Source organism: Carlito syrichta, unplaced genomic scaffold (assembly GCF_000164805.1).
Source record: "Carlito syrichta isolate Samal-C Ts95f unplaced genomic scaffold, Tarsius_syrichta-2.0.1 Scaffold153798, whole genome shotgun sequence".
Classification (NCBI taxonomy): domain Eukaryota; kingdom Metazoa; phylum Chordata; class Mammalia; order Primates; family Tarsiidae; genus Carlito; species Carlito syrichta.
This window is the reverse complement of record NW_007097894.1, coordinates 20,771-30,894: the sequence shown is the minus strand read 5'-3', so window position 1 is coordinate 30,894 and position 10,124 is coordinate 20,771. Positions and strand designations below refer to the sequence as shown.

The 10,124-nt window shown below is 55.1% G+C and overlaps 1 protein-coding gene across 1 annotated transcript in view; it reads right to left on the bottom strand.

Moving 5' to 3' along the window:
• Positions 1-306: 306 nt before the first annotated feature.
• Positions 307-10,124, bottom strand: part of LOC103252212 (C3 and PZP-like alpha-2-macroglobulin domain-containing protein 8) — a gene marked incomplete at both ends in the record, with an annotated part of 27,257 nt that continues 17,439 nt past the window's right edge. The window contains 5 exons of the mRNA XM_021708991.1: positions 307-435; positions 2,332-2,502; positions 5,423-5,650; positions 7,586-7,694; positions 9,029-9,113. Of these exons, the coding sequence (XP_021564666.1) occupies positions 307-435; positions 2,332-2,502; positions 5,423-5,650; positions 7,586-7,694; positions 9,029-9,113 (722 nt within the window). The remainder of the gene's footprint in view (positions 436-2,331; positions 2,503-5,422; positions 5,651-7,585; positions 7,695-9,028; positions 9,114-10,124) is intronic.

Genomic DNA, 10,124 nt, shown 5'->3' with positions numbered 1-10,124 from the left:
GAAGGATCATTTGAGTCCAGAAGAATCATTTGAGATCACACTACTGCACTCTAGACTGGGCAGCAGAGTAAGACTCCGACTCAAAAACAAAACGACTACAGAGACCTATCCTCTGAATTTTGGGAGAGGCAGATTTGAGTAATTTCTCCTACCCTCCTCATTCAGCTGCTTTGTGATATTAAACTCTGTCTCCATTGTAACGGCTGCATCGGTGTTGGTTTTTCTGGCAGGGGCATCAGAACCCAGCTAGGCTGTGACTCTTCCTGAACCCCACCTGGCCCCAGCAGGGCAGCATGGAACACTTACCTGCAGGGAGCGGGCAGGTGGCTGCAGCTGCAGGTAGCACTGACTAGGGGAGTACCAGCTGCCGAGGGGCAGGTAACTGGGCAGGTACTGTGTCCCCGCAGGCCTCCCATTCAGGGCTGTCACCTTGGTCTGAAGAGCAAAGGACGGCTGGTCAGGTCCCGGGTGCCAGGCACAGGAAGGGGGTCTAGGGGATGCTTTGATTGCATCGTGCTCTGGTTTCCCTTTGGGGATCTCCTTCCCAGTTCTCAGGGATGGGGGTCCAGGGGTCCAGCCTGTTCTGCTCCCTGCACGCAGCAAGTATCCAAGACCGGCCTAAGGATGCTGGCTCAGGCCAGGCACACAGCCCCTCTGGCCACCGAGAGGCAGCTCTACCACAGGGCACACTGGGGAAGGCTTGCTCTCTCTACACTCTGCTTGCTGGTGGCCGCAGGGGCTTCTGGGAGGGGACACCCAACTTGGGAAATTAACACAGGGGAAGGGCTGCTGTGTGGGACAGCATGTCCTTGGCTCAGGACCCAGGTCAACCGGGAACATGCGACCCTGTTCCTGCAACCCCAGGCCTGGCACCATTATGTTACTTTTGTTCTTTGGGGGCTTTGAGCTGGTCTCTTCCACGTGCTGCTAAAGGAGTGTGGCTGACACAGGGATACCACAAATAAATGACTGTGCATTCAGCCCACAAAATATCCCCGTGCTGGAGAGACAAGGCCCCCTGCATCAGCCATAGTGTTGGGCTCCTGGGAGGCTCTCTAACACCACTTCCGAAACTGCCTATATAAAATTGAGACTGAGAGCCGGGCTCTGGCTCAGCCTGTAATCCCGCGCCTTTGGGAGGCTGAGGTGAGTGGACTGCCTGAGCCTGCGGGTTCGAGACCCGCCTGGGCAGCGAGACCTCATCTCTACAATAAATCAAAAAATCAACCGGGCGTGGTAGCGTGCGCCTGTAATTCCGGCTACTCGGAAGGCTGAGGCGGAAGGATCGCCAGAGCCCACACGTCAAGGCTGCGGTGGCCAGATGCGGCCACTGCACTCCAGTCTGGGTGACAGAGTGAGACTCCAACTCAAAAAAAAAAAAAAAATTGAGACTGAGCCACAGAATAAAAGCTGAAAAGTTGCTGCTTTTGGTTAGAAATGAACACATTTTGGCTGGGCACACCTGTAATACCAGCACTTTCGGAGGACAAGGCAGAATCACTTGAGGTCAGGAGTTCAAGACCAGCCTGAGCAATAGAGAAGATGGCCATAGCTGGCCAGCACAGCAAAATCCAAAAGATAAAATTTAAAAATCAGCTGGGTGTGGTGGCACATGCTATAGTCAGAGCTACTCAGGAGGCCTAAGTGGGAGGTTCACTTGAGCCCAGATGGTTGAGGCTGCAGTGAGCTATGACCATGCCACTGCACTCCAGTCTGGGTGACAGAGCAAAACTCTGTCTCTAAAGAAAAAAAAGTAAGATTGGGCTCGGGTCTGTAATTCCAGCACTTTGGGAGGCTGAGGCAGGAGAACTGCTTGAGCCCAGGAGTTCAAGATCAGCCTGGGCTACATAATGAGACCTCATCTTTAATACTGTAATAAACAAATGCATAAATAAATGTACATAAATCAGATCACCCTGTCTCCCAGATGCTGCCTTCCAGGACCTGCCATGAGTCGGGGGTCGTCCTCGCTGGTTCCCTTCCCCATCTCTCTCTGAGTTGGCTCAGCATGGCTAAGCACTTATAGAACCCAATTACACCATGGTCACGGAATGCCTCTGCACCTTCGCACATGCTGTTCCACCTCCCCACAGTAGCCTGGCTGACCTACCCAGGTCTCGAGTCCCCCTGGAGAGATGCTTCCGTGGCATGACTGCACCAGGTACCCATATCTTTTCTTGGCCTCCCACCTTGTCCCAGGATGGCTGGGTGACCCGTCCACGGTCTGGCACCTCTGTCGGATGGCAAACTCCTTCAGGGCAGGACACAGCTTCAGGCCCGGTGCCCGATCCCAGCCTGGCTGACCATACAGCATCTGGGAGACTCACCCACCTCCAGCCACACGTGCTGGGCTGACGTGGGAATGGACGGGATCTCGAACCCCACCAGTCCACCCCGGGACACGGATTCGCTGGTGTAGATGTTGTCCTTTGGGGTCAGCTCAGCCTTGACCTGGACTGTCACCCCCTCAGCTGGGCTGCCGTCTGGGTAGCACAGCTCCACCTGAAAGGGTCACCAAAAGCACAACACAGCTGAGGGGGCGTGGTCCCCAAACGGATCTCCAGACTCACTCAGCACAGTGTCCTACAGAAGCCCAGAATTTGACAGACGGATTCTAAAGCCCACAGGGAACTGCAAGGGGCCTCCCACAGCCAAAACAATCTAAAAAAAAGAATTCACAGCTCCTGATTTCAAAACTTACTGCAAAGCTACAGTAATCAAGATATCAAGTCACTGGCATAAAGATAGACATGGAGCCAGGCACAGTGGCTCATGCCTGTAGACCCAACACTTTGGGAGGCTGAAGCAGGAGGATTACCTAGGCCAGGAGTTTGAGACCAGCCTAGGCAACACAGTGAGACTCCATTTCCACACACACAAAAAAATTTTTTAATTAGCTGGGTTTGGTAGTTCTAGCCACACAGAAGATTGAGGTGGGAGGATTGCTTGTGCCCAGGTTGAGGCTGTTGTGAGCCATGATCACACCACTGCATTCCAGCCTGGGCAATGGAGCAAGACCCTGTCTCTGAAAAAAAAGAAAAGAAAAGAAAAAAAAAAGACATGGATATCTATGGAATAGAACTGAGAGTCCAAGAGTCAACCCACATATCCAGGGGGAATTGACAAGGGTCTTTGACAAGGGTGCCAGGGCCATTCAATGGTGGGGGAAAAAAACAGTCTTTTAAGCCGGGCTCGGTGGCTCAGCCTGTAATCCCGTGCCTTTGGGAGGCTGAGGTGAGGGGATTGCCTGAGCCCGCAGGTTCGAGACCCGCCTGGGCAGCGAGACCTAATCTCTACAATAAATCAAAAATCAGCCGGGCATCGTAGCACATGCCTGTAGTTCCGGCTACTCGGAAGGCTGAGGCGGAAGGATCGCCGGAGCCCAGCAGGGAGCGGCCACTGCACTCTAGTCTGGGCGACTGAGTGAGACTCCAACTCAAAAAAAACAAAAAAAAAACAGTCTTTTAAGCAAATGGTGCTGGGACAACGGGACATCTACATGCAAAAGAATGAAGCAGGACCCCTACCCCTACCTCACACCACACACAAAAAAGTTCAACATCAACTGTATATCTGAATACAATAACAAAAATTGCAACACTCTTAGCAGAAAACATAAAGCAAACCTTCATGTCCTTGAATTTGGCAAAGTCATCAAGTACAAATTCCCATGTGCAGGCCTGAGTCTGATGCCACAGTGGGATGGGGACGGGTGGACAGAGTGTGGACACTCTGTGAACCCTTAGACCTCACTTGCCTGGACTGGTGGCCCAGACAGTCAGAACACAGAGGATGTGGCTGTTTAGAAAGGAGTGTGGATTGTGGCCCCCGAGGGACCCTGAAACAGCCCCTTGGCTATGTAGGCATTTGGTGACAAGGACATGGGCCTCTGCCTGCATGGTCCTCACTGACTGCTCTGTGTTCTAATGCAGATGGTGGGTAAGTTCTGGGCCATACATGAAACACTCCTGTTTGGCCAAATTCATGCTCCCTAAGGCCCCTCTTCAAACACACTCTGACCCTGCACAAGGTACTGTGGTTTCCACTCGAACTGGGACCCTCAGGGCAAGAGACACAGAGCTGTGACTGCCCAAGGGACAGAGGTGGCTCGGACGGAAGAGAGATGGGAGGTCCCAGACAGAGTGGAGGATCAGGGTTTAGAGTGAGGACAGCCAGCATCGAGAGGGTTTCCTGAGGACAGCAAACGGAAAAGGGGCGTAGGCAGAGGAAGGGTCGGGGCAAGGCTGTTTGCCCTGGGGTGCCCCCGGGCTTTGCTGGCCTCACCCCCCACAGCTGCAGTTGCCATCAAGACAACCCAGTTTAACAATGAGAATGGAGATATTTAAAACTGACGTGCATGAGAGTCGGGCGGGCAGGTGGGAGGCAGGGGTTTGTTCAAAACGCCTCTTCCCCCGGGGGTCTGAACTTGTGGGTCTCAGGGACAGGGATTTTGTCTTTGGGACACTCTGATATGAAGTCCTCAGGGGATAAAATCAATCCAATTAAGAAACAGCGCAGCCGGGCTCGGTGGCTCAGCCTGTAATCCCGCACCTTTGGGAGGCTGAGGTCAGTAGATTGCCTGAGCCCGCGGGTTCGAGACCCACCTGGGCAGCAAGACCTCATCTCTACAATAAATTTTTTAAAAAATCAGCCGGGCATGGTAGCACATGCCTGTAATTCCAGCTACTTGGAAGGCTGAGGCGGAAGGATCGCCGGAGCCCAGCGGGTTGAGGCTGTGGTGGCCAGAAGCGGCCACTGCACTCCAGTCTGGGTGACAGAGTGAGACTCCAACTCAAAAAAAAAAAAAAAAAAAGAAACAGCGCAGGTGCAGTGGCTCACACCTGTAATCCCAGCAATTTGAGGCAAGAGGATTGCTTCAGCCCAGGAGTTCAAGACTAACCTAGGCAATATGGAGAGACCCTGTCTCTACAAAAAATAAACAAGATTAGCTGGGCGTGGTGGCACATGCCTGTAGTTCCAGCTACTCGGGAGGCTGAGGCAGAAGGATTATCTGGACCCAGTAAGTCGAGGCTGCAGTGACCATGAGCGTGCCACTACACTCCAGCCTGGATGACAGAGGGTAATCCCAGTTCAAAGAAGAAGAAGAGAGGAAGAGGAGGAGGAGGAGGAGGAAAAGGCATAATTTTAGAGAGTTTCATTTACTAATGGCCACCAGTGTCTTAGTTTGATGCTGCAGGTGCAGGAACACCCATCTACAAGGAGTAAAATAGTCGTCCTCTCACATGGAAGAAACTGTCCCCTGGCCCCTGGCCTGGAATCCACCAAGTGGCCCTGGTCCCAACAGAGCAAGGGTTCCATGGGCGAAGACCCATTTTCAGCAGAGTCGCCATTGCAGAGCTGCCCTCGCCGGGGCCAGGCTCCCATGGTGGCCTGGGTGGGGACAGACAGCCCCCCAAGTTACCGTCCCCACGTAGGCCAGGCCCGGCTTGAACTGCCTCCTCGTGTCCCTGGAGTAGCGGATGTCTACCAGCTGCCTCTGCACAGGGGTGGAGTCATCGAATGCCACCTGCTGGCTCCCGTCCACACTGGCCACCGTGGCCCAGATGCTGACCCTGCCCCGGAAGTGCTCGGGGACACCTGCCGGCATCATGTCCCTCACACAGATGGCGAAGTCCTGGGAGCCGAGGATCTGGAGGGAGGAAAGCACAGGCTGAGCTCGCTCAGGGTACCCACACACACGCCCTGGGGGGCCAAGGGAACCTTGGTGACACACCCAGGCTGCGCCACGGAACTGGACAGATGGTCCCTCACTGGGTCTGCACGATGTCCAGGGAAGATGGGCCTTGCTCTATCAGGCAGACGAAGAAAGATTCCCTCCATGGCACAACTGCCCTCAGCCCAAGTGGCAGAGTGGACATCTGAACACAGCATCCCTGCTCCAGAGCCCAGAACTCCCCGCCCAACCCCTGTCTCAGGGACCCCCCTCTGGGGCCTGAGAAATAGCAGCTGTGGAAAAATTACTCAGTGAATGAGAGGACGAAGTCAAATGCCACCAGCCAGCAGCCTCCTGGGAGAATGCAGGGAAACTGGGGACACCACAGGAGACACAGAAGCAAGGGGCCAGGGCATCCACGCCATGGAAGAGAAGCCTCCAAGATCTCAGAGACACAGAGGGAGTGCCAGTCAGAGCAGATGTGCCCCAGGCAGGAGCGGAATGGGGAAGGGACTTTGGGTGGAGGGAGGAGGTGGCGCTGGAGGGATGAGTGCCAGGCACCTGCACTGGCATCTCCAGGAAGTTGGGTGCAGGCTCATGATGTCACATAATATTGCGAGACAGAAAAAGGTGACAGCACCTTGCATGCATGGGACTGTGAATAGTGCAGCCGTGTTGGCAATTTGCCTCCCCAAAAGGTCACACAGAATGGCCCTGTGACCCTGCAATTCCACTCCTAGATACTGACCCTGAGAAATGGAAACATGCGAACACACAAAAGCTTGTACACAGATGTTCACAGCGGCTCAGCACATCACAGCTAAAAAGTAGACACCACCCAAATGTCCCAAATGTCCACCAGAGGACAGACGGACAGATGAACGCTGTGGTCCTTCCATCCACGGAGAGCGACTCAGCCATGAGAGGAGGGAGGCTCTGATGCAGGCCACGAGGGTGAACCTTGAACACCCGACGCTGAGTGACAGAAGCCAGACACAGAAGGCCATGACATGTGTGACTGCACTGATAGAAATGTCCAAAACCAGCAAATCCAGAGAGCCAGGAGGCAGATGGGTGGTTGTCAGGGGCTGGAGGAGACAGTGAAGATTATCCACAGAGGGTTTTTGGGGGATGGTGGAACTATTCTAAACCTGGGTAATGGCGATGTTGCATAGCACTGCAACTGTATGAAAACCACCGATTTGTATAATCCATATGGGTGAGCTGTAAGATATGTGATACGGCTCAATAAAATCACTCTTCCTTTTTGGATTTTACTGAATACTTTTAGGAATTGGATTCTTGTTATGTTGCACAGGTTGGCCTCAAACCCCTGGTCTCAAGTGATCTTCCTGCCTCAGCCTCCCAAAGTGCTGGGACTACAGGCCACAAAATTTTTTTTTTAACTTTACACACAATAACCCGGGAGGAAACACATCAAAATCCCAATAGTGTTTGTGTCTGCCTGTTGGAGATCAAGTCATCTTTATTTTTGCATGTTCTAAAGACTCTGTATTCAGCCTGCAGGAATGTCGTCACCATTTGCCTGTTTTGAAAAGTAAAACAAGCCAGGCTCGGTGGCTCAGCCTGTAATCCCGTACCTTTGGGAGGCTGAAGAGAGTGGATTGCCTGAGCCCACGGGTTCGAGACCTGCCTGGGCAACTTGGTGAGACCTCATCTCTACAATAAATCAAAAGTCAGCCAGGCGTGGTAGCGCGCGCCTGTAGTTCCGGCTACTCGGAAGGCTGAGGCGGAAGGATCGCCGGAGCCCAACAGGTCGAGGCTGCGGTGGCCGGGAGTGGCCACTGCACTCCAGTCTGGACGACAGAGGGAGATTCCGACTCAAAAAAAAAAAAAGGAAAGTAAAGAAAAGTAAAACACAGCATGTGACCATGGGTGGGGCCTGCTCACCTTGGTGGACCTGAAGACCGGGCGCCCCACCTCATGGCTGTAGTAACCCACGCCGTTCACGGTCATGTTGATTGCTAAGGTCCCCGACACGGGCTTCCCGAAGGTATACCTGGCACGACATGATAAAAGGCACTCGATTTCACAGCCAAGGGGCCCCAGAAGGGGCAGGGGGCAAGGCCAGCCTCAAGAGGACCAGGTCTGCGTGGCGTGTCCACTGCTACAATGACGGACATGGCTCCCTTCCCCATCCTGCAGTCTGCTCTCCACGCTGGGGGGAGGGTCCCCCGAGCCTGGAGTCAGGACAAGTGATGTCACGCCTTGCAATCCTTTCGGCCAAGCTTCCAGTTTGACAGAAAAAGAGGCCGAGTGTCAGAGGGGACCTCTGAAGCTGAGAAGGCAAGGTGGGTGACGCCTTTGGGGCAGGGCAGTGCACAGGCATGAGCAACTGTGGGTTGACCTTGAACCAGGAACCTGACTTCTTTGTGCCTCAGTTTCCTCGCACCCAGAGAATGGGAAAAACTCTATCCTCAGAGATGCTAGAGAAACCAGTGTCTGCGTGTCACTCCTGTTGCAGAGGAGACACCTGTGTGTGGGAATGGAGCAAAATGGAGGCACGCAGCAAAGCACCTCAGTGGCCTTGCCCTGGCACAAAAGGCACTGCTTGGGCTGGAGTTGAAGCTCCACACGGGAGGAGACACAGGCCAGGGCTGCCCCAGCTGCACCTCCGGCTCGACAGAGATGAGACAGGAGTGGGGACCCCTGAGGGCTCTCTCCGTGGCCCAGAAAGGGGCGGTGCCTCCTGATGCCCTCTGGGCCTGGGCAGTACTGGGCACTGGGTGGGCAGCCCCTCCAGAAGCCCCCAGGGTCGGGGTGTCAGTGGGTGCCAGGGAGGCTGGGGGGAGGCACGCTGGAGGAGCACCCTTGACAGAGGGAGGCGACAGAAAGAGGAAGACACAGGAGGAAGGGGAGCGTGGCACCACAGCAATGACCCCAGTGTGGGCAGGGCATGCAGAGGACGGGACTGGGAAAGGCTTCTGGCGCAGGAGGAGGCCACGGGGGAGGGAAGGAGGCCGGGGAAGGGGTCCGGAGAAGGGAGGCTGCAGGGGAGGGAGATGCCCTGGGGTGAGAGGTGCCACTGTGCAGAAAGGAGAGGGCACCAGCACACCCCAGGGGGGAGGAGGTTGGGGGGAGACGCCCTGCGGTGAGTGGCACGAAGGTGGAAGAACGGGAGGGCCTCCAGCGCACCCCAGAAAGAGGAGTCAGTCAGTGGGGAGAATGTCCTGGGAGAAGAACTTGACAGTGAGGCAAGGGGAAGGGAGGATGCCCCGGGGGAGGGGTTGGTGGGGGGAGCGGAAGGCCCCCAGCACCAGCACATCCTGGGGGGAGTCAGTGAGGAGATGCCCTGGGGGTGTGGCCACGAGGGAAGGGACGGGTTCCTCTCACCTGGCCCACACAGAGCCGGTCTCACAGGCGTCCAGGTCTCGGATGTACCGGGGTGGGCGGATCAGAAGTTCGAACTTGGGTACCACTAGAGGGCAGAGGAGAGGGGGCGGGGGCTTCCGTCACCGCGATCCCCAGGCCCACAAGCAGGGGCAGCAGGGGGCACAGCCACACCCACCCCCGGGCTGATGCTGTAGGATCCACACCCCACACCCGCCGGCAACTCTCTGGGGATGCTGCTGGGCACATCTGTTTTCCATCTTCAGGGGACCTGTTTTCCTCTGGGGCCAACCTCCCATCACTTACAGGCCACAGGCTTTTTGTGTTGTTTTTAGAGACAGGGTCTCGCTCTGGCACCCAGACTGGAGTGCAGCGATGCAATCATAGCTCACTGCAGCCTCCACCTCCGAGGTTCAGACGATCCTCCTGCTTCGCCTCCAGAGTAGCTGGGACTACAGATGCCACCATACCCAGATAATTTTTTTTTTTTTGTAGAGATGGAGTCTCACTATGCTGCCCAGACTGAACTCCTGGCCTCAAATGATCCTCCCAACTCAGCTTCCCAAAGTGCTGGGACTACAAGCTTGAGCCACTGCACCTGGCCTAGACCACTCTGGAGGTGGACACATGTCCAGTGGAGCCTTCTTGCCCCTATGACTCCTGGGAGCCAACATGGGGTGTCCTCAGAGTGATTGCAGCTGGGAGCGGCCTCTCTCTGCTCCTGGACTTGGCCCTGGAGTTGCAAGCCATCTTGTCACCAGGGGAGGGGACAACACCAACGAGAAGCACCAAAACCCAGTCTGTAAATCTCTTTGCTTTGCTTATGAGAATCTGCCCTGGGCTCTGTTACCTGCAACCCACAGCCTAGACCACCACAGCCTCTCCCTCCAGATCCTCCTGAGCCCCTGTCAGAGCAAATGGCCCTGGCCTGGTTCTTGTCATTTGAGCCATTTCTTGAAATGGCCCTCTCAGCCTCAGTTTACCCATCTACAAAATGGAGACATCTGAGTAGTCTTTTTTTTTTGAGTTGGAGTCTCACTCTGTCGCCCAGACTGGAGTGCAGTGGTCACTCCCGACCACCGCAGCCTCGACCTGCTGG